The sequence below is a fragment of the Brienomyrus brachyistius genome, chromosome 5 (assembly GCF_023856365.1).
Source record: "Brienomyrus brachyistius isolate T26 chromosome 5, BBRACH_0.4, whole genome shotgun sequence".
NCBI lineage: Eukaryota > Metazoa > Chordata > Actinopteri > Osteoglossiformes > Mormyridae > Brienomyrus > Brienomyrus brachyistius.
The window spans coordinates 267,650-291,579 of NC_064537.1; the positions used below are offsets into that span (position 1 = coordinate 267,650).

A 23,930-nucleotide genomic window follows, 5' to 3' on the forward strand; every position below is an offset into this window, starting at 1 on the left:
CTCAACCTGACAGAACACCTTTAGGATGAATTGGAGCAGAGACTGCGAGCCAGGCCTTCTTGTCCAGCATCAGTGCCTGACCTCACAAAGGCTCTCCGGGAAGAACGGTCAAACATTCCCATAAACACACTCCTGAACCTTGTGGACAGCCTTTCCAGAAGAGCTGGAGCTGCAAAGGGTGGGTCAATTCCATATTAAAGCCTATGTATTAAGAATGGGAGGGATGTCATTAAAGTTCATGTGTGAGTAAAGGCAGGTGTCCAAATACTTTTGTCTATATAGGATATATGTAATGAATTTCTAAGAGATCCATTCCCAATTAACATAAATAGATAATAACAGATAATTGATATGTCTAGCTATAGAAAATGAACATCACATTGCCAATATGTTCATTGCTTTGTAAGAACTTGAGTGATGAGTATAACAGTAAATTATTATTATAGCACCTTTTCTGCTATGGATATGGGATTTACCTACAGCTATAGTAAGGGTTTGGCTCAGATACTCTGTCCAGCCACTTGTCCCGGACAGGTTTAGGGGTGTCCAGGAACCTTTTGTGCACAGCAGGGCTACATCACAGGATGTGAGTGAGCATTAGGGAGCAAAAGTCATTACATTTTTATTTACAAATGTACAGAAAGCACAAAGACATACATGCCACTAGCAGAATGTGCTCAGTCCTTTGAACCAAGTTCGAGCTCTTTTCAGCACACGGGAGACATGACAGGCAGGAAAGCTGAAGCTGGTGAGAGCATTAGAATGTTGTTATTCCTGAGGATTCTCATTTTAATCCAAATGTTTCAACTAAAACAGGTGAAAACTGACATATGTTATTACTTAAAAACCACCAACTTTTAAAGGATTTATGAGTATGTCTCCAAGATGTCTGTTTTATCATATTTGTAGGAACGTTTTCGCAACATTTAGGTAACACAGCTGTAATAAACAGAAGGGACAGGGAAAGAGACTGATCAAACCTGCATGGGGAGACAAAGAGACTGATCAGACTTACAGAGGGAGTCAAAGAGATGATCATACCTGCAGGGGGAGGCAAAGACACTGAACAGACCTGCAGGGGGAGGCAAAGAGACTGATCAGACCTGCAGGGGGAGGCAAAGAGACTGATCAGACCTGCAGGGGGAGGCAAAGACACTGATCAGACTTACAGAGGGAGTCAAAGAGACTGATCAGATCTGTAGGGGGAGGCAAAGAGACTGATCAGACCTGCAGGGGGAGGCAAAGAACTGATCAGATCTGCAGGGGGAGGCAAAGAGACTGATCAGATCTACTGGGGGAGGCAAAGAGACTGACCAGATCTGCAGGGGGAGGCAAAGAGACTGATCAAACCTGCAGGGGGAGGCAAAGAGACTGATCAGATCTGTAGGGGGAGGCAAAGAGACTGATCAGACCTGCAGGGGGAGGCAAAGAGACTGATCAGACCTGCAGGGGGAGGCAAAGAGACTGATCAGACCTGTAGAGGGAGGCAAAGAGACTGATCAGATCTGCAGGGGGAGGCAAAGAGACTGATCAGACCTGCAGGGGGAGGCAAAGAGACTGATCAGACCTGCAGGGGGAGGCAAAGAGACTGATCAGACTTACAGGGGGAGTCAAAGAGACTGATCAGATCTGCAGGGGGAGGCAAAGAGACTGATCATACCTGCAAGGGGAGGCAAAGAGACTGATCAGACCTGCAGGGGGAGGCAAAGAGACTGATCAGACCTGCAGGGGGAGGCAAATAGACTGATCAGACTTACAGAGGGAGTCAAAGAGACTGATCAGATCTGTAGGGGGAGGCAAAGATACTGATCAGATCTGCAGGGGGAGGCAAAGAGACTGATCAGATCTGCAGGGGGAGGCAAAGAGACTGATCAGATCTGCAGGGGGAGGCAAAGAGACTGATCAGACCTGTAGAGGGAGGCAAAGAGAGTGATCAGACGTACAGGGGGAGTCAAAGAGACTGATCAGATCTGTAGGGGGAGGCAAAGAGACTGATCAGATCTGCAGGGGGAGGCAGAGATACTGATCAGACCTGCAGGGGGAGGCAGAGAGACTGACCAGACCTGCAGGGGGAGGCAAAGAGACTGATCAGATCTGTAGAGGGAGGCAAAGAGACTTATCAGACCTGCAGGGGGTGTCAAAGAGACTGATCAGACCTGCAGGGGGAGGCAAAGAGACTGATCAGACCTGCAGCGGGAGGCAAAGAGACTGATCAGACCTGCAGCGGGAGGCAAAGAGACTGATCAGATCTGCAGGGGGAGGCAAAGAGACTGATCAGATCTGCAGGGGGAGGCAAAGACACTGATCAGATCTGCAGGGGGAGGCAAAGAGACTGATCATACTTACAGGGGGAGTCAAAGAGACTGATCAGATCTACTGGGGGAGGCAAAGCGACTGATCAGATCTACTGGGGGAGGCAAAGAGACTGATCAGATCTGTAGGGGGAGTCAAAGAGACTGATCAGATCTGTAGGGGGAGTCAAAGAGACTGATCAGATCTACTGGGGGAGGCAAAGAGACTGATCAGATCTACTGGGAGAGGCAAAGAGACTGATCAGGCCTGCAGGTGGAGGTGAAGCGACTGATCAGATCTACTGGGGGAGGCAAAGAGACTGATCAGACCTGCAGGGGGAGGTAAAGAGACTGATCAGACCTGCAGGGGGAGGCAAAGAGACTGATCAGATCTACTGGGGGAGGCAAAGAGACTGATCAGGCCTGCAGGGGGAGGCAAAGAGACTGATCAGACCTGCAGGGGGAGGCAAAGAGACTGATAAGATCTACTGGGGGAGGCAAAGCGACTGATCAGATCTACTGGGGGAGGCAAAGAGACTGATCAGGCCTGCAGGGGGAGGTAAAGAGACTGATCAGACCTGCAGGGGGAGGCAAAGAGACTGATCAGACCTGCAGGGGGAGGCAAAGAGACTGATAAGATCTACTGGGGGAGGCAAAGCGACTGATCAGATCTACTGGGGGAGGCAAAGAGACTGATCAGGCCTGCAGGGGGAGGTAAAGAGACTGATCAGATCTACTGGGGGAGGCAAAGCGACTGATCAGATCTGCAGGGAGAGGCAGAGAGACTGATCAGACTTACAGAGGGAGTCAAAGAGACTGATCAGATCTACTGGGGGAGGCAAAGAGACTGATCAGACTTACAGGGGGAGGCAAAGAGACTGATCAGATCTGCAGGGAGAGGCAGAGAGACTGATCAGACTTACAGGGGGAGGCAAAGAGACTGATCAGATCTGTAGAGGGAGGCAAAGAGACTTATCAGACCTGCAGGGTGACTCAAAGAGACTGATCAGACCTGCAGGGGGAGGTAAAGAGACTGATCAGACCTGTAGAGGGAGGCAAAGAGACTGATCAGACCTGTAGGGGGAGGCAAAGAGACTGATCAGATCTGCAGGGGGAGGCAAAGAGACTGATCAGATCTGTAGAGGGAGGCAAAGAGACTGATCAGACCTGTAGGGGGAGGCAAAGAGACTGATCAGATCTGCAGGGGGAGGCAAAGAGACTGATCAGACCTGTAGAGGGAGGCAAAGAGACTGATCAGACCTGTAGGGGGAGGCAAAGAGACTGATCAGATCTGCAGGGGGAGGCAAAGAGACTGATCAGATCTGTAGAGGGAGGCAAAGAGACTGATCAGACTTATAGAGGGAGGCAAAGAGACTCATCAGATCTGCAGGGGGAGGCAAAGAGACTGATCAGACCTGCAGGGGGAGGCAAAGAGACTGATCAGACTTACAGGGGGAGTCAAAGAGACTGATCAGATCTGTAGGGGGAGGCAAAGAGACTGATCAGACTTACAGAGGGAGGCAAAGCGACTGATCAGATTTGCAGGGGGAGGCAAAGAGACTGATCATACCTGCAGGGGGAGGCAAACAGACTGATCAGATCTACTGGGGGAGGCAAAGAGACTGATCAGATCTGCAGAGGGAGGCAAAGAGACTGATCATACCTGCAGGGGGAGGCAAAGAGACTGATCAGATCTACTGGGGGAGGCAAAGAGACTGATCAGATCTACTGGGGGAGGCAAAGCGACTAATCAGATCTACTGGGGGAGGCAAAGAGACTTATCAGACCTGCAGGGGGAGGCAAAGAGACTGATCAGACATGCAGGGGGAGGCAAAGAGACTGATGAGATCTACTGGGGGAGGCAAAGAGACTGATCAGATCTACTTGGGGAGGCAAAGCGACTGATCAGATCTACTGGGGGAGGCAAAGAGACTGATCAGATCTGCAGGGGGAGGCAAAGAGACTGATCAGATCTACTGGGGGAGGCAAACAGACTGACCAGATCTGCAGGGGGAGGCAAAGAGACTGATCAAACCTGCAGGGGGAGGCAAAGAGACTGATCAGATCTGTAGGGGGAGGCAAAGAGACTGATCAGACCTGTAGGGGGAGGCAAAGAGACTGATCAGATCTGCAGGGGGAGGCAAAGAGACTGATCAGATCTGTAGGGGGAGGCAAAGAGACTGATCAGACCTGCAGGGGGAGGCAAAGAGACTGATCAGACCTGTAGGGGGAGGCAAAGAGACTGATCAGATCTGTAGGGGGAGGCAAAGAGACTGATCAGACCTGCAGGGGGAGGCAAAGAGACTGATCAGATCTGCAGGGGGAGGCAAAGAGACTGATCAGATCTGTAGGGGGAGGCAAAGAGACTGATCAGATCTGCAGGGGGAGGCAAAGAGACTGATCAGACCTGCAGGGGGAGGCAAAGAGACTGATCAGACCTGCAGGGGGAGGCAAAGAGACTGATCAGACTTACAGGGGGAGTCAAAGAGACTGATCAGATCTGCAGGGGGAGGCAAAGAGACTGATCATACCTGCAAGGGGAGGCAAAGAGACTGATCAGACCTGCAGGGGGAGGCAAAGAGACTGATCAGACCTGCAGGGGGAGGCAAAGAACTGATCAGATCTGCAGGGGGAGGCAAAGAGACTGATCAGATCTACTGGGGGAGGCAAAGAGACTGACCAGATCTGCAGGGGGAGGCAAAGAGACTGATCAGACCTGCAGGGGGAGGCAAAGAGACTGATCAGACCTGCAGGGGGAGGCAAAGAGACTGATCAGATCTGCAGGGGGAGGCAAAGAGACTGATCAGACCTGCAGGGGGAGGCAAAGAGACTGATCAGACCTGCAGGGGGAGGCAAAGAGACTGATCAGACTTACAGGGGGAGTCAAAGAGACTGATCAGATCTGCAGGGGGAGGCAAAGAGACTGATCATACCTGCAAGGGGAGGCAAAGAGACTGATCAGACCTGCAGGGGGAGGCAAAGAGACTGATCAGACCTGCAGGGGGAGGCAAATAGACTGATCAGACTTACAGAGGGAGTCAAAGAGACTTATCAGACCTGCAGGGGGAGGCAAAGAGACTGATCAGACATGCAGGGGGAGGCAAAGAGACTGATGAGATCTACTGGGGAAGGCAAAGAGACTGATCAGATCTACTTGGGGAGGCAAAGCGACTGATCAGATCTACTGGGGGAGGCAAAGAGACTGATCAGATCTGCAGGGGGAGGCAAAGAGACTGATCAGATCTACTGGGGGAGGCAAAGAGACTGACCAGATCTGCAGGGGGAGGCAAAGAGACTGATCAAACCTGCAGGGGGAGGCAAAGAGACTGATCAGATCTGTAGGGGGAGGCAAAGAGACTGATCAGACCTGTAGGGGGAGGCAAAGAGACTGATCAGATCTGCAGGGGGAGGCAAAGAGACTGATCAGATCTGTAGAGGGAGGCAAAGAGACTGATCAGACTTATAGAGGGAGGCAAAGAGACTGATCAGATCTGCAGGGGGAGGCAAAGAGACTGATCAGACCTGCAGGGGGAGGCAGAGAGACTGATCAGACCTGCAAAGGGAGGCAAAGAGACTGATCAGACCTGCAGGGGGAGGCAAAGAGACTGATCAGACCTGCAGGGGGAGGCAAAGAGACTGATCAGACTTACAGGGGGAGTCAAAGAGACTGATCAGATCTGTAGGGGGAGGCAAAGAGACTGATCAGACTTACAGAGGGAGGCAAAGCGACTGATCAGATTTGCAGGGGGAGGCAAAGAGACTGATCATACCTGCAGGGGGAGGCAAACAGACTGATCAGATCTACTGGGGGAGGCAAAGAGACTGATCAGATCTGCAGAGGGAGGCAAAGAGACTGATCATAACTGCAGGGGGAGGCAAAGAGACTGATCAGATCTACTGGGGGAGGCAAAGAGACTGATCAGATCTACTGGGGGAGGCAAAGCGACTGATCAGATCTACTTGGGGAGGCAAAGCGACTGATCAGATCTACTGGGGGAGGCAAAGAGACTGATCAGATCTGCAGGGGGAGGCAAAGAGACTGATCAGATCTACTGGGGGAGGCAAAGAGGCGGATCAGACCTGCAGGGGGAGTCAAAGAGATTGATCAGAACTGCAGGAGCAGGCAAACAGCAAACAACCTCAAGTCTGTTTCCTGATGTTGAAATGAAACCTGCTTTATTCAAGACTACAGCACTAAGAAGACCTCGTGGCCAGATTTTTGCAGTCAGTGGAACTGAATTTGTCCTTACACACAGAGTCCATGCTAACTTTCTTATTCACCAGTCACTTCCATACATAGTTTAAAATCAAGACAATGAGCATTTAAATTTACATATATTCGTATATACATTGTATACACCACCATCACCATTTTTGGAAAAAAATATTTACAGAAGATCAGTGTATACACACACATCCTTTACATTTTACGGTTCAGTTACAGACAGTTTGGAATTCTGTTTAAATAGTAAGTTTAATCACAAGATCAGTTCAAATTCAAAACTGAACATAAAAGTCATATAAAATGCCTTAGGCAGAATCAAGGCTAGTGAGAAGTCATCGAAGAGCTGCCTCACATCCAGCCTGGAGTACAAACCCTGAAAGGGACAACAGCAATGTTCAAGTATTTTGCATCCAGTCCAGCTGTTTTTGGGGAATAATCCAAGTTACTTTCACTCTCCTGACTACCAAGGCCTGTGTCTCCCACAAAGTTTTCATTCCAGCAGAGGCTTATTTGGGTGTTCCTGGCTTCTTGGGCGTGCTGGGCCTTTTACTCTGCCACAGGTGTGCCGGGATGGTGAAAGCATCCACACTCATGGACAGCGTTTTGGATGGAATGGTGGTAAACTGCTTGCGATCCGAGTTGTACTTGTAGATGGCATCCACCGTAGACGAGACCACGAGCCGCGGCCCAATGCCAGCCAGGCGTGCCAGGTCTCCCGAGTCTGGGTTCAGGGTGTACACAGCCCGGAACTGGCAGCTGGAGTCCCGAAACAGGATCAGGAAGTGGTTTGCTGAGCTCTTTTCCATTTCCTAAAAAGCAAAAAGAGCAACAACAGTATTGTTATACATACGCACACACACACACACACACACACACACACACACAACTTATACTCACTTCCACAATCTTGTTCTTCTGTGGCTCATTGACCTTTCCAGCCAGGCAGCAGTGAGAGAGAGCGTTGTGAATGATGAACTTATTGGACTTGAAGCTTGGCTCCTTGTACAGCTTGGGACCTGTAAGATACACCCTTGGTAAACTGACATACATAAACCCCAGCACTGAAATGAGTTGTCAAAGACAATCAAATACTACTATACTTCTATTTCCTTGAATTACTGAACTATAGTCTGATCCAGGACTGAAGTTCAGTGCAACATGGATAACAATGTGAGAATTTTCTTTATATGAAGAGAATTGTTTGCATCTGTTTTCCTATCCATATGATAAAAAACTGGAAAATGACAAAAACTTTATTTATGCCAAAACGTTCAATAGGAGCAAATGATTTTCATTTATTTTTGAGCTTGGTTAGTTTGAAATAAGGGTTTATTAATTAAAAAACTACAATTATTACAAATTTTCCAATAAAATGTGAATGTACCAGTGTATTCTGGGATGGAGGCTGGAGACAACGCCATTGAGCCATTTTCCCAGTCCTTTTCTCCATTCTGACTGGCCAGTCGACTTGGTGACATTAGTCTTGCAGGGGAATGAGGCTGACTAATAGGGCAGACATTGTGTGGCAAGGTGAATAAAGAGCCTCAAAATAAGGAAGGTAGGAGACAGAGAGGCGGCCATGATGCTCTTACCTGGGGGACTTCCTCACCACTGGGGAGCTAAGACCATTTCCAGAGTCATTGGCTATAGAGGACAGATTTTGGCTGGAATGGGAGTAAACCTTACTGAGCTGTGAACCTGGAATCATACAGTTGGCAAAAGAAAAGGGCTTGTAAGGTATTTCAACTGTTTTGGTTCATTCAGAGACTCACTGGACACGTCACTGACTCTCTGGGTCAAGTCCCAGCCCTGACCCTGCTGTTGTAGTTTGTGCAGTCCCAACTGAACTTTAAAAATCCAGAACTCACTTCAATGAAGAAAAAATAATTGTGTAAATAAATACTTATATTACCATAGCATGTCCACACCTCTTATCTTAGTAACAGAAGCTTGTGGGGACAGTTAGACAGGGTCAGCAAGTTAAGCCCAGTAAGGACACTGCGGGGCGGCAGTATTCATTACCAAGAAAGCCCTTAGCTGGACTGCGGGACAGACCCGAGTCGTCTCGGAACTCTGTTTTGGGCCGCTGCTTTTTGATGGCACGTGTGCTGGTGGCCTTGCTTCGCAGCACTTTGTCGAGCTCCTCCATGAGCTTCAATTGCTGCCGCCGCTGGTATTCTTGCCGGGTGAAGTCCCCACGCCGTGGTGGGGGGCAAGAGGCAGGCACAGGTCTCTCCTCCATCCAACGGGATTTAGGATCCTCAAGAGAGGCAAGTCTGCTGGTAGTCCTGAGTGAAGAGCAGTGTTAGGGTCAGAGTTAGTGCTGGTAGCCCTGAGTGAAGAGCAGTGTTAGGGTTAGAGTTAGTGCTGGTAGTCCTGAGTGAAGAGCAGTGTTAGGGTCAGAGTTAGTGCTGGTAGGCCTGAGTGAAGAGCAGTGTTAGGGTCAGAGTTAGTGCTGGTAGTCCTGAGTGAAGAGCAGTGTTAGGGTTAGAGTTAGTGCTGGTAGCCCTGAGTGAAGAGCAGTGTTAGGGTTAGGGTCAGAGTTAGTGCTGGTAGTCCTGAGTGAAAAGCAGTGTTAGGGTCAGAGTTAGTGCTGGTAGTCCTGAGTGAAGAGCAGTGTTAGGGTTAGAGTTAGTGCTGGTAGTCCTGAGTGAAGAGCAGTGTTAGGGTTAGAGTTAGTGCTGGTAGTCCTGAGTGAAGAGCAGTGTTAGGGTCAGAGTTAGTGCTGGTAGTCCTGAGTGAAGAGCAGTGTTAGGGTTAGAGTTAGTGCTGGTAGTCCTGAGTGAAGAGCAGTGTTAGGGTCAGAGTTAGTGCTGGTAGTCCTGAGTGAAGAGCAGTGTTAGGGTTAGAGTTAGTGCTGGTAGCCCTGAGTGAAGAGCAGTGTTAGGGTTAGGGTCAGAGTTAGTGCTGGTAGTCCTGAGTGAAGAGCAGTGTTAGGGTCAGAGTTAGTGCTGGTAGTCCTGAGTGAAGAGCAGTGTTAGGGTTAGAGTTAGTGCTGGTAGTCCTGAGTGAAGAGCAGTGTTAGGGTCAGAGTTAGTGCTGGTAGTCCTGAGTGAAGAGCAGTGTTAGGGTCAGAGTTAGTGCTGGTAGTCCTGAGTGAAGAGCAGTGTTAGGGTTAGAGTTAGTGCTGGTAGTCCTGAGTGAAGAGCAGTGTTAGGGTTAGAGTTAGTGCTGGTAGTCCTGAGTGAAGAGCAGTGTTAGGGTCAGAGTTAGTGCTGGTAGTCCTGAGTGAAGAGCAGTGTTAGGGTTAGGGTCAGAGTTAGTGCTGGTAGTCCTGAGTGAAGAGCAGTGTTAGGGTCAGAGTTAGTGCTGGTAGTCCTGAGTGAAGAGCAGTGTTAGGGTCAGAGTTAGTGCTGGTAGTCCTGAGTGAAGAGCAGTGTTAGGGTCAGAGTTAGTGCTGGTAGTCCTGAGTGAAGAGCAGTGTTAGGGTCAGAGTTAGTGCTGGTAGTCCTGAGTGAAGAGCAGTGTTAGGGTCAGAGTTAGTGCTGGTAGTCCTGAGTGAAGAGCAGTGTTAGGGTCAGAGTTAGTGCTGGTAGTCCTGAGTGAAGAGCAGTGTTAGGGTCAGAGTTAGTGCTGGTAGTCCTGAGTGAAGAGCAGTGTTAGGGTTAGGGTCAGAGTTAGTGCTGGTAGTCCTGAGTGAAGAGCAGTGTTAGGGTCAGAGTTAGTGCTGGTAGCCCTGAGTGAAGAGCAGTGTTAGGGTTAAGGTCAGAGTTAGTGCTGGTAGTCCTGAGTGAAGAGCAGTGTTAGGGTCAGAGTTAGTGCTGGTAGTCCTGAGTGAAGAGCAGTGTTAGGGTCAGAGTTAGTGCTGGTAGTCCTGAGTGAAGAGCAGTGTTAGGGTCAAAGTTAGTGCTGGTAGTCCTGAGTGAAGAGCAGTGTTAGGGTCAGAGTTAGTGCTGGTAGTCCTGAGTGAAGAGCAGTGTTAGGGTCAGAGTTAGTGCTGGTAGTCCTGAGTGAAGAGCAGTGTTAGGGTCAGAGTTAGTGCTGGTAGCCCTGAGTGAAGAGCAGTGTTAGGGTTAGGGTCAGAGTTAGTGCTGGTAGTCCTGAGTGAAGAGCAGTGTTAGGGTCAGAGTTAGTGCTGGTAGCCCTATACTGCTGTTCTTGCTTATCCACTCCATTCCTTAGCATATGTGTCAGCATCACCTGTCTTCTCTCTCCAGCTCCTGCCGGTGCCTCTTCAGCTCGTCTGCCCTCTTCTGCTGCTTGTCTGACAGTGCTGCCCTCGGTTGGGCCATTTCACCCTCTAGCTGGTTCTCCTCCTCCTGCACACACACACACTGCCCCTCATCACATACAGAAAGGAACGCTTGATGCGCATGTGTTTTTGTGCAACCATACAGTGACCTCCTACCTTGAGGAACAATCCACTCCCCCCTTTCATCTCTGGCTCTGACTGACTACTCATGGAGCTAGAAGAAACACGGGGCCCTTCCTCCCCCCCACGCTCTGGCAAGGAGGACATGGAGATCTCCATCAGGCTGCAGTGCTTGCTATTGTAGGCTCCCATAGTGTCACTGTCCATGGAGCACTCAGAAGGGGCCCCAGAACTGCCAGTCTGTCCAGCTGGAAGTTCCTGACCCCCTGCAGGCAGAGTTGTGCTGTCTTCCAGCTCAAGGCTAAATATTGTGTGATCCTCACTGGAGCCCGTCTCTGATGAGTTATCCCCCACCAGCGGGGGGGATGGTAGCTCACCAATGCTGAAGGATGAGCATGTCTGCACCTGACACTGGCTGGGTGACACCTTGCGGAGGTGCTGCAAACTATCTACATTCCTCTGGGGGGTGAGGACACGCGTCACAGGTGCAATCTTCAGCTCATGAGGCCGAGTCTGCTGCTGGTGCCCCGGAGACTTAGGGGGCACAGATCGAGCTCGTCGGTGGGACGCCTGAGTGGGTTTTGGGGATGTGGAGGCGCTTGGCGCCTTCCGAGAGGGTGATGGTGACGCAGAAGGCGGATCACGGTGGGGAAGGGTGCGGCTGGTGGGGATGACCCAAGCTCGGGAGCAGGGTGAGCTCTGCCTGTTCATGAGCATCTTCTGCTGCTCAGAAAGTCGCTGCATGTCACTCTGCAGGGAGCTGAGGGCTGCATTCAGCTTGGACACCGCGTCACTGTAGTCTCCCAAAGGCACTGGTCCCACCAGCTTCTCTTCAGCCTTCTGCAAGCTTGTCCCTGTCTCCATGGAGAAAGTCACCTGTTTCTCCAGTTTGGGTGGTGGTGATGGTGGCTTGCTGGTCTCCTCCTTGCCCTTGTCTTGCAGTGGCTGTTCCTCTGGGGCTGGTCTGCTCAAACTTTCCTCTTTCCCAGAGGAGGCGCTGAGCTCACCTGCTACAGGCCCTCCTTCCTCCCCTGCCGCTTGCTGTTTCTGTAGCTGCATCAACGCATTGTTACCCAGTCGCTGCCGATGTTTGGCGAAAATGGCCTCAATTCTCTGCTTCTGTGCTTCAATGGACTTGCGCTTTTCCTCAAGCTTTGCTCCCAGATCTGACATCTCCGAGGTGAGGGCTTGGCTCCTGCTGGGACTTTCCTCTGATCTCTGGGCCCAGGAGGTCATCTGTAGGCTGGGGGTCTCTCCAGGGGGTGTGTCAGGGGCTAGTTTTTTCTTGCGTTCAGCAAAACTGGTCATCCTTGTGCCATCATCTGGCTGGAGCTTTCGCATTGATACACTGGCAGGGGTTCCTGGGGTAGATCGTGCTTTTGGTGGATATCTCGATGTATCTGATTCCATGTTAATGACACAGAGAACAGAGTCTTCCTTTCGAGACTCGCCCAAGCTGTGCTTATTGCGGCGCTCCTGAGTTTCACCTCGTGGCCGGTACAGCATACTGGACTGTGAGGGGGCGGAGCTGCTGAGACGAGCGGCACCCCCATGCTCATCAGGCGAATGCAGGTAGAACCCATCTGGAGCTCCTTCTGGACAAAGCCGGCGTTCCAGCTTGCCTTGGCTGTGGAGGACCTGCAGGATCTCCTCCGTGGAGGGTACATCCACAGGTCCGTTCTTGTGGCGGGTCCCTGGGCCTCCAGTCATAAGATGGCTGAGGTCCTCTGGAGGGGTGTAGGGCACGCGAGTCATTGCTGGTACTCCAGCTTTCAAGCTGTCAGAGCTCACTGACCGCACCATGGTTCCCACAGGGTTTCCCATGACAACGTCAACGTCACTGTCCAGGCCAAAAGGAATGCTGAATGACACAGCAGACAGAGGACGGCTGGAGATGACCATCGAGCGAATGAAAAAGGTGATACAAGGGATAGGTTAGGGTTAGGGTTAGCAAAAAGAACCACTGATACTCAACACCTAAGAAAAAATGAAGCTCACCGGATCTGTTTCTTAGCCCAAGCTCTTCCAATACCCTCTAATGAGACATGGAGATACAGTGAGTCAGTGATCCTGATTAACACACAACACACACAAAACATACATGCACATAAAAACACACTTATACACACACTCACTCTATAAGTTTGTATATAAACATGCACACAAATGTGCACAGACACATACATACTCAACGGAAACTTGCAGACACACACCTGCTGTAGCTCCAGGGGACATCGGAGATGATTTTATCACCAAGGGCTGCTTAAAGATGAAGGTGGGAGAGGCACTGAAGCAAGAAGAAATGCAGTTAACTGTAATATGTAACACTCTGGTCCAGAGCTTCTACTCAAGACCACCTATTAGTGCACTATTAATGCACTTATCCTGGAGCCTGTGGTTTCCCACAAATGGACTTGAGGTTAGGACTCAAAGCCACATTTCTGACTGAGGCTAACACTTTTTCTGATACCTGCATACCTGCTGCTGCTCCCACTTGGTGGAGTTGTGCAGTCAATCAGTCCAGATGGATCTAAGGGAATTAAGTCACTGATTAAAGATAATATGATTAAAAATGCCAGTTCCTACTAATTTATTCTTGATTATTTTTTACCAGAGGTTCCCAAGCATGCAGCATGAAAGCGTCGTACCAGAAAGATCCAGAGGCTCCACTGGACGCACGAAGTCCGGCTTGCGCACCTCAAACCATCCCAGCAGCTCTGCCATGAAGCTCATGATGTTGACCTTAAAGTGAATGCACACTGACTGTCTGGCCATGTGATCAGCTGAGGTGAGGCTATGCTAATCTGACATCCTAAAATCATGCTATTCATTTTAGATACAGTTCGGCTGCTGCACACTAATAAACTGTCTCACACTGATAATACACACTTTTCAGCTGCTGTCCACCTTTCAGAACAACAAATCCTTCAGACTAACAAAAACAAAGACTAAAGGGCTCCAGCAGCACATGCACACACACTTCTTGTCCCATAAGTCAGTTTGGTAACTGAAGGCTCTTCTTACCCGCAGTGCAGGCGAGGTGTACAGCAGATCCTCCACAGCCAGGGGGCAGCAGCTTTGTAGGCAGGTGTTACAGAAATCCCGAACCAGCTGCAAGTTATACAGGCTGTCTGCCACTGACATGGTGTCCTTCAGGCACACGTCTGAGAGGAAAGATACACAGCAGTGTAAGCTACCCTCTAAGGGCAGCTGGATGGGGGCAGTAGTAGATAGAATGCATAAATACCCTCTAAGGGCAGCTGGCTGGGGCAGTAGTAGATAGAAAGCATAAATACCCTCTAAGGGCAGCTGGCTGGGGCAGTAGTAGATAGAATGCATAAATACCCTCTAAGGGCAGCAGGCTGGGGCAGTAGTAATGGACGACTGTGGCCATAGCACAACCATTGGAAAGATCCCGTATGCTGGTGACAAGTGGAAATGTTGGCGTCTGTTTGGGAAGAATCTTGTCCTTCCTGTAGCGGATCTGGGAGAGACAGAAGTATGGGGATGAGCTCAGTGTGGAGTGGGTTGGTTTTGGTGGAGTTAACATACTAAAGTACCATAATAACAATACTTCACTAAGCCCATTGACTGCAGTTGCTCACGCATCCCTATGACCAGCTCACATCACTCTTTTTTACGATAACAGCTCACCTTCACCACTCCACTTATTCTTTACAATCACCATATTTATGAAAATTAACCATAATTTCGTTTACTATGTGTTTTTATATATTAATACATTAACTTGGTGGTAAAATCATCTCCGATGTCCCCTGGAGCTACAGCAGATTTACCATACACACAAAACACAGAACTAATGCCTCAACATGTGGCTGACGCAGCAGAGAGGAAACAGCAGCCAATCCGCTGTTTTACACAGAACACAGAAAACGTGCCGCAAGATCATAATGATCACATTGTGCTGCAGAACTGGAGCTGGAGCACAACGAGAATTTTACGGTCAATAAACAAAATTCAGACTCATATTTTTAACTTTAAAAAAATAGTTATTTCATTTTATTCACAATTAATTCAGTATATAAGGACATTGATTATATATTTGCTGGTCCAGTTTCAGGACTTTAGAGAGAGCAGTAAACAAAGGGATGTAACAGGAAGATGGTATCAGAGGCTGAAAGTAAAAAGTCAAGCATGGTGCAGCTACAGGTCATGCAAGGTGAAAGAAAGAGAGAAAGAGAAGAAAGAAAGTACTGGTGAGGCAGCAAGACCCACGGACACAATGAATGGAAGGTCAGCTCAATAATCAGCAAAGCAGAGAGACCCAATCCCATGCCCTGTCCCCAGACTGAGGGCCAGCAAACTACTCTATAGACCCAAAATGGCATCTGTCCTCTGAGCCCTCAATGACTCCCAATCTCCCAATGAGCCACCACGAGCTTGCTGATGGTAAAGCAGGCAGAAATTTGGACCTGCAATGGTTCAGCAGAGATATTCTCTGTGGCAGTGCTTAGAAGCAAAGTGTTCTGTATGTCAAACACATCTCTGGTTTACATAGGTCATGTGTCTCTAATACATATGTATAGTGCGTGTTTGAATTGTAAAATATATCCCACTGCACCACAAATCATTACATTACCATTTGTTCCATGTCCATCTGAGGATCCTGTTCTATTCCTCTTTCACATCTGCTGTCCTTATTGTATGGGGCCTGTGTTTGCTCTAGTTTTCCATTTGAGTCTGTCTCACTATATTGGTCCTGTATGACTGAATCAAACTATAACCAAACAATAACACCTGGTGCCAGGTGAAACTTCAATGAAATGAAGGTACTACACAAGCCTGCTGTGGTCAGACTTCTCAGGATAATCCTAATAGATTTGTCTGGTATTCAGTCAGCCGAAATGCTCCCATGTCACTTCACGCTTCTCTTGCATGAAAGCCTCTGGCTTTCAGAGCTGTTAACAGAACAGCACCGTCTCCATCAAGATCAGACAACCCATCTCGCCCTCTTAGGTCAGCAAGCCAATGCCGCCTAGAGATCTCTCACCAAAAAGACCACAAAGTCTCACTCTAGGTGTTTCAGATGTGTGGGTTTTTGATGGTGAAATTGGCTACCCATTCACATCTGTTCATCAGAATCCCTTCAACATTTGTTCACCGTTTGTTCTAGGAACACCTCAGCTAGCTCATCTGACCAGTTTTCTCCATCCACCCATTTTCTGTAACTGCTTCTCCTGTTCAAGGTCATGGGGTGTTCAGAGCCATTTGGTGCAATGCACAGAACAACCTGTGATGGGGTTCCAATCCATCACAGGGCACACTCACAGACCATTCACTTACACCAGCACATCTATGGACAATTTAGAAACCTGGGTCTTGTCACATAGTACTACCTCTCTGTGATTGAATAGCGATCTTTTTAGACTCTTGCTATGTCACATAGCTCTTGCTCAGATGCTAACTTGTGCTTCTTCCTGAGCATTGATTGGAAGCTCAACCCAGCTACCCTCATGCCTAGTTGGCTCATTGATGGTCATATACTTTAGATTTACAATTTGCCTCACATGTACTTCGCTTTGGACAAAAGCACTTGCCAAATAAATAAATGCAATGTAATGTAACGTAATGTAAAACAAAATGAAAGATTTGTGTGTCTTTGTGTTCATGCGCCTGGTTGCATCCAGCTCAATGTTGGAGATGTAGGTTGAAGAGGAAGGTTGATACATTACCACAGGTGGTTTATTCCCAGACTCCTTCAAACAAAAAGCGATGGCATGCTGAATGCAAATGGCAAAGAAAGGAGAAGCGTAAATGCCATGTTGCCAGGGAGATCCACACGGTCACATGGGGTAAAGGCAAGACAAAGCAAAGACACGTTCATGTGATCAGGCATGCAGCTCCCTGATTGCCCAGGTTGCAGTGGATGGAGAGGTGTGGCATGAAATACTAGAACTGCAATCACTCCAATTATCTCGTATGGCCACACCCCTCCAACAAGCATTCCAATCAACTAAGAAGCATCTGTGGGTGCGTGTAACCTTCATGGTCTGTTTTTTAAATGTTATTTCATGCAAAACAATCGGAGTAGATTTATGAACAACAGAGAAGGTCAGCAGCATTGTATCATTAAACGCCAGAAGCAGGCTAACATCACTCATTAATATGCAAATGTACTGTCTTTGGGGAGGCGATTGTACAATAAATAGTGAAGACTGTGATTTGTAAGGCTAGAGTTCAGATTCACGCTGTTAGCCATAAGACATTAGCCTAAAATTCTTTCTACAGAACATCTCCACTAAGCTATTCTAGCTATTCTTCACACTGAACAAAAAGGATTATGTTCGCTAACCATAAAATACATAAAAGATAAAACAAAAACATTTTTTAAAACTATGCTGCTTGATTAATGAGAAGTTAGCAGAAGATAATAGGCTGAGGTTCAATGGCATTGTGGAGACTTTACTGCTTATACCAGTGAAGACCTGTCAGGGGCATAAAACGCAATTGCTAATAACATTACTAATACATATTTATAAATTACCACTAACATTACACTAGTCAATGCAGAGCAGAAGACAGTGTTACTCACAGGAATAGAGCACAGGGGTCAGTGTTACTGACAGGACAGTGAATAGAGCACAGAGGTCAGTGTTACTCTCAGGATAGTGAATAGGGCACAGAGGTCAGTGTTACTCTCAGGATAGTGAATAGGGCACAGGGGTCAGTGTTACTGACAGGGTACTGGATAGTGTTGTCATTTCTTATTGTCCCCCAACTGTAATATAATCAGACCCACAAAGTTAGAGGAACAAAAAAGTGAGACTTACAGGAACGAGTTTCCAGTACCATCGGGTTGGACACTGCAGGTGAAGTGGGAGAGGAGGAGAAAGAGGAGCAAAACAGAAGGTAAGAGAAGGAGAGAGAAGGAGAAAGAAACGATAGGCAGGGAGGAAGATTGGCACAATCGTTAGGATACAGATATTAGGAGCAGACTTAGTCTGCACAGAATGGCAGATTTCTGTCATTTTAGAAAAGAGACAATTTGGCATTTGATAAATCAGCAGTTATACATAATTATTTCAATTTTTATATTCAGAGACATTTTCTACAACAAAAAAATAGCAAGACCTGCATAAGTGAAACCCATAACGGAATGTGAAATAGACAGAATTAAAAGAGATGAAGTTAGAAGAGATGTGTCTCAATCTGTGTCACATTACTGTGTGCTGCTGGAGATACAGGTTAGCTCTACCCCTGTCAAAACATTTCTCTGGATAGTTGTGTGTCTAGTGAATTTTGCTAGAAATTCTGATGCCCTTGGTGCCATTTTCCCCACTGCAGCTTGCAGCTCTTTGTTTTGTGAATACACAGTATTGTGCAAAAGTTTTAGGTAGTTAATGAAAATGAAAAAGTTATTTATCTGGTTTGCAGGTCTGTATATTTGCTCTGGAAGAAAAGACAAATTATCAATAGAACATCAAAGAATAACACAATAAAAACTCATATTCGTTCATTCATTCATTCATTCATTCGATTGATTGATTGATTAGTTATTTTGTTTGTTTTATCATTTTATTTGACTGCCTAAGACTTTTGCGCAGTACCATACATTCTATGTATAAAGACGTACACATACAAACAGTGCATATACCCTTTGAAATTCAGCTGTTTTCGTTGCTTTTAATTTTAATTGTAGTAGCAAGAGGAGAATGAACCAGGAGATGACTTCTTCATCTGAGAAAAACATGGCAGTTATAAAAGAAAGGAAAAAATTCCAGTTGCCGCCAATACAAAAGTGCCCCTGCTTAAACTGCAGCAGGAAGAAAAATAAAGCTTCAAAATAAAAGTACATCTGCCCTGAGCATTCTGACTCAGCAATCACTACACATGCCCCACCAAAATTCACAGAGGCAGAGAACACCTCTTCTAAGGGAGTCTACTCACCCACCCTGATCTGCTCACTGTATCACCCACAGGAGTAGACACAGACTGGGCCATTGCTGGCACTGGGACTGGAGAGCATGGGCAATCCCTACAAGGAAGCTGGCCTAGTGGCACAAGTGCGTCCGAATTGCACTGGGCCGGCTTCAAATGCTTTACAAAAAGGTGGTTAGCTTTACTGGTCATGTCCAAAAAAAAAAGACTTGTACCTGGACCGCACAATGTGAAAATGCTTGTCATACAGGCTTGTCAAAAGGTCATGATGGGCATCATACTGAAGAAAAACAAAACTGGCATTCCTCAGCTTTGGAAGAATGTGAGATTGTGGAAATCCATGATGCAACATGGATATCAGAGTGAAAGCAGCTGCAGTGTCCCAGAAAACTGAGGGTTGCTGCGTGGCTGACCAAGGAACCGACGCATTGAGGAGAAAATCACCCGACACCTGCAAAGCAACTCTGCAGAAACCGCAACCAAGTAGATCCCAGGGAAGCCTGTCTATGAAGTACCCTGAAGAGATGCACGAAGGGCAGCCTTCAGACAGCGGCGAGAGTGCTCACATAACTCAGATGATAAGTGGTGGTGAGATGAAGGGTGATCCCGAGTTCACTGGCAATTGCACAACTAAGACATAAACTGCAACCTGCGATCGGAGGAGATGTCGGCAGGCACACCAAACCGAGAGACTCAGGTGACAATGAAAGCCCTAGCTACACCTGTCGTTGCTCTGGATGCTAACAGTACTGCATCCGGCCAGCTAGATGTACAATCAGTGATGGTCAAAATGTTTGCCTAACCATAGAAATTGGCAACGGACTTACCAAATTCACGTGGATGTGGTCAAAATGACATTCAGAGATGGCAAAAGACACATAAGAAGCCTTCATGTGCAGCTAAATCTTAGCATGCTGACAAGCACTGAACACTGATATAAATGCCAGTTGATGCCGCTGACAAGCAGACCGCAGCTCAGAAACCTTGCTCATCACAGCCACCAACGGTTTGTGATCCACAAAAGCAATAAATGGATGCCCTTCCAACAGGAATTGGAAGTGGTGCATTGCTAAGCACAGACCGAGGAGGTCACAGTCAGAAGTGTTATACTTGCGTTCATTCGGGCACAAATGGAGACTTAAAATGGTCGGTGGCTGACATTCCCTAAGCACAGAGTACAGGGGAAAGATAAGATGAGCAGCCCTGGGGATGAACCGGATATGAATATAGGGAATGGGATACCGGTATGGGGTATTGGTATCATTTAGGCATCTTCAGTGCCCACAGGGCTGCCATCCACCATCAGGCTTGGACACCATATGGAGAGGTGAAGACCACAGGCTGTCAGAATACTGAACTACCCCTAAATGTTCCAATGTGCCAAACTCCTCTTTGAGAACAGTCATATTTTTGGGGTCCAGCGTTTATTAGGCACCTGTTTTTAACATCTACCAGCAAGTTATTGGCACACAAAAAAGTTAACCCCTAACAGTGGTGTGGAGACAGACGTCAACACAAAAACCTATTGACCTACTGGAAATGACGCCCATAAAATCAGAGGTCCACCTACCACTCTCCAAACCACTTAACAGAAGTCTTTTGCAGCCTCTCGGGGGAAGCCTTGCACTCTTGACTGCATGTCGAGCTGTGACACAAGGAGGACGTTCACGAAAGTGTCTATGTCACAGAGAAAACGCTGCCCAGAAACAGAATCCTCAATAAACAGTAAACTGCTTGGCTCACTAGTGCCTGTTGCAGCTACAGCATACTGGTTTTGAGGTTTCATGGCAGCTTGAAAGAGCAAAGTGTAATGGACTTCTTAGCATGCACACAAATACACGCATGATAAACACAAAAAATCAGCAAGTCCAGTGCAGGACTGGTTGCTGGCAATGCAAATCTTGTCCGCTTCTTTAGCTAACTCTTGAAAATCCATAAGCGGGGAGCTTGCTGGAGCTGAGTGAACAGGAGCTGGCATTTCCTGCATGAACCACTCCCTAAAAATGAAACAGGGGTGATGTCTACTTAGCAAAGACAGCATGTGGTCCAGGAGTTCAGGAAGTTTCTGCTCTCTTAAGCTGGCCAGGACAAGAAGCCAACATGCCCACTCTAGCTTGGATGGTTCAGAAGCTGAAAGCAGCAGCGACTTAAAAGTCTCGTACTTGTTGTCCACCAGAGGATCTCGGGAAGTAGTACTTTGTGTCGTCCTGCTTGATGCCCCGCACAGTGAACCCTGCCTCAGCCTGTGAGAACCACACAGTGGCATTCTCACACCAGAATCCAGTCCGGTAACTTTACAGCCACAGCGTTTGCAGTCATATTAGAAGAAATCTCTTAGAAAACATACAAAGAGACGTTGCGGCCATCGATATAGGAAGAGAAGAAAGGACCAGGAGATGGTTTCGTTGTACGTTTATTATAAAAGATAGGAACAATTCCCAGTTGCCTTCAAGACAAAAGTGGGCCACTTAAAGTCCAGCAAGAAAAAAATAAAGCAAAATAAAAGCACATCTGCCCTGAGAATTCTGACTAAGCAAGTGCTATAATCCGTCCACATCTTCTAAACACCTATTCCACTATAGCGTCATTGGATGGCCAGAAACCTATCGTAGACAACACAGTGCACAAGACAGGCAGCTCTCTGGAAAGAATGCCAGTCTATCTCAGGACTCAAGACAGGGGATGCCCAGGATGGAATGCCAGTCCATCATGGAACATTCAGTAACATTTAGTATTCAGCAAGAAGACAACTTTTTTATACATCTAAGCTTGTATGGTGTGTGAGAGTATATATTGTGATATACATGAATGAATCTGAATGGTTTTATAGAAAGTAGATGTAAAAGGCAGTGTGTGTGTTTGAGGGTGCGCTTGCTCACCGAAGGCTGGACAGGCTGCAGATCCGTACTGGGCTGAGGTTTCTGGATCATATCTCCTTCTGTGTTCTCTCTCAGCTTTTGTATTAGCTTTGGATGAAACAACCACACAGGCACTTGGTTAATTTAGCTAAAATCAGCTCTATTGTGTCGATCTGTTGGATACAGTACTGAGCTTGGTCAAGAAGATACACTATTAGAGTACTAAGCCTGAGTCAGCCTGTCCTACACGTCCAGTACTACGCCTATCAGTCTGATACTCTATTTCAGTATTAAGCCTGGGTCAGTCCATCCTACATAATCAATACCAAGCCTGATCAGTCTAATACTGATTCAGTACTAAGCCTGGGTCAGTCCATCCTACATAACCAATACCAAGCCTGATCAGTCTGATACTGATTCAGTACTAAGCCTGGGTCAGTCCATCCTACATACCCAGTATCGAGCCTGATCAGTCTGATACTGATTCAGTACTAAGCCTGGGTCAGTCCATCCTACGTACCCAGTATCGAGCCTGATCAGTCTGATACTGATTCAGTACTAAGCCTGGGTCAGTCCATCCTACATAACCAATACCAAGCCTGATCAGTCTGATACTGATTCAGTACTAAGCCTGGGTCAGTCCATCCTACATACCCAGTATCGAGCCTGATCAGTCTGATACTGATTCAGTACTAAGCCTGGGTCAGTCCATCCTACGTACCCAGTATCGAGCCTGATCAGTCTGATACTGATTCAGTACTAAGCCTGGGTCAGTCCATCCTACGTACCCAGTATCGAGCCTGATCAGTCTGATACTGATTCAGTACTAAGCCTGGGTCAGTCCATCCTACATACCCAGTATCGAGCCTGATCAGTCTGATACTGATTCAGTACTAAGCCTGGGTCAGTCCATCCTACATACCCAGTATCGAGCCTGATCAGTCTGATACTGATTCAGTACTATGCCTGGGTCAATCCATCCTACACACGTAATACCGAGCCTGGCTCAGTTAATCATACCCACCTTGTTGATCCAGTAAAGTATACCGTTCTCCCAACTAGCTCTGCCCCACAACTGCTCCACTACAGCCGGCATCTTCACTTTGCTGATTGTTGCTATGGCATCCACCGACATGAGTGCATCGATCAATGCCAGATGAGCACTCTACAACAGTCACAGGAGAGGGGAAATCAGAAACAGTCAAGAGTAATATGAGCACTGGAGGGAAAATACAGAAAAAGTTATTAAAAAAAGATTGGTAAAGCTTCACATGATCACATAATTCCTTGTTTCAAAATGGTAAAAATTGTAGAGCAATGTATCTGGCCCCAAGTTCATGGCCTTCAATCTAATTCTGCGGCTGGTCGAGTCCAGAGTATCCTCTGCTTCGTGGGCTGACGACCCACTGCTACGCCCTGCATGCCGTCTGGAGTATCCTCTGCTTCGTGGGCTGACGACCCACTGCTACGCCCTGCATGCCGTCCAGAGTATCCTCTACCTCGTGGGTTGATGACCCACTGCAACGCCCAGCATGCCGTCTGGAGTATCTTCTGCTTCGTGGGCTGACGACCGACTGCTACGCCCTGCATGCCGTCTGGAGTATCCTCTGCTTCGTGGGCTGACGACCCACTGCTACGCCCTGCATGCCGTCCGGAGTATCCTCTACCTCGTGGGCTGATGACCCAATGCAACGCCCAGCATGCCGTCTGGAGTATCCTCTGCTTCGTGGGCTGACGACCCACTGCTACGCCCTTCATGCCGTCCGGAGTATCCTCTACCTCATGGGCTGATGACCCACTGCAACGCCCAGCATGCCGTCCGGAGTATCCTCTGCTTCCTGGGCTGACGACCCATTACAACGCCCAGCATGCCGTCTGGAGTATGTTGTACCTCCTGGGTTGACGACCCACTACAACGCCCAGCATGCCGTCCGGAGTATCCTCTGCCTCCTGGGTTGACGACCCACTGCTACGCCCTGCATGCCGTCCAGAGTATCCTCTACCTCGTGGGCTGATGACCCACTGCAACGCCCAGCATGCCGTCTGGAGTATCTTGTACCTCCTGGGCTGACGACCCACTACAACGCCCAGCATGCCGTCCGGAGTATCCTCTGCCACCTGGGCTGACGACCCACTACAACGCCCAGCATGCCATCCGGAGTATCTTGTACCTCCTGTTCTGACGACCCACTACAACGCCCAGCATGCCGTCCGGAGTATCCTCTGCCTCCTGTTCTGACGACCCACTACAACGCCCAGCATGCCGTCCGGAGTATCTTGTACCTCCTGGGCTGACGACCCACTACAACGCCCAGCATGCCGTCTGGAGTATCTTGTACCTCCTG

The 23,930-nt window shown here is 48.1% G+C and overlaps 1 protein-coding gene across 5 annotated transcripts in view; it reads right to left on the minus strand.

Annotated features, from left to right (window-relative positions):
- Positions 1-597: 597 nt before the first annotated feature.
- LOC125741934 (calmodulin-regulated spectrin-associated protein 3-like) overlaps positions 598-23,930 on the minus strand; it is a 28,906-nt gene continuing 5,573 nt past the window's right edge. The window contains exons 3-23 of one of the 5 annotated variants that reach the window (XM_049013472.1): positions 22,610-22,750; positions 21,607-21,693; positions 17,620-17,652; positions 16,522-16,569; positions 14,174-14,312; positions 13,853-13,992; positions 13,477-13,570; positions 13,307-13,358; positions 13,042-13,115; positions 12,827-12,863; positions 10,865-12,716; positions 10,657-10,775; positions 8,539-8,804; positions 8,109-8,214; positions 7,901-8,019; positions 7,414-7,532; positions 4,730-7,325; positions 2,219-3,861; positions 1,723-2,187; positions 1,537-1,691; positions 598-1,474 (exon numbers count right to left, since the gene is read on the minus strand). In XM_049013472.1, the coding sequence (XP_048869429.1) occupies positions 7,023-7,325; positions 7,414-7,532; positions 7,901-8,019; positions 8,109-8,214; positions 8,539-8,804; positions 10,657-10,775; positions 10,865-12,716; positions 12,827-12,863; positions 13,042-13,115; positions 13,307-13,358; positions 13,477-13,570; positions 13,853-13,992; positions 14,174-14,312; positions 16,522-16,569; positions 17,620-17,652; positions 21,607-21,693; positions 22,610-22,750 (3,729 nt within the window). In that variant the 3' untranslated portion in view covers positions 598-1,474; positions 1,537-1,691; positions 1,723-2,187; positions 2,219-3,861; positions 4,730-7,022. The remainder of the gene's footprint in view (positions 1,475-1,536; positions 1,692-1,722; positions 2,188-2,218; positions 3,862-4,729; positions 7,326-7,413; positions 7,533-7,900; positions 8,020-8,108; positions 8,215-8,538; positions 8,805-10,656; positions 10,776-10,864; positions 12,717-12,826; positions 12,864-13,041; positions 13,116-13,306; positions 13,359-13,476; positions 13,571-13,852; positions 13,993-14,173; positions 14,313-16,521; positions 16,570-17,619; positions 17,653-21,606; positions 21,694-22,609; positions 22,751-23,930) is intronic. The other 4 variants (XM_049013474.1, XM_049013476.1, XM_049013475.1 and 1 more) reach the window with 4 other exon arrangements.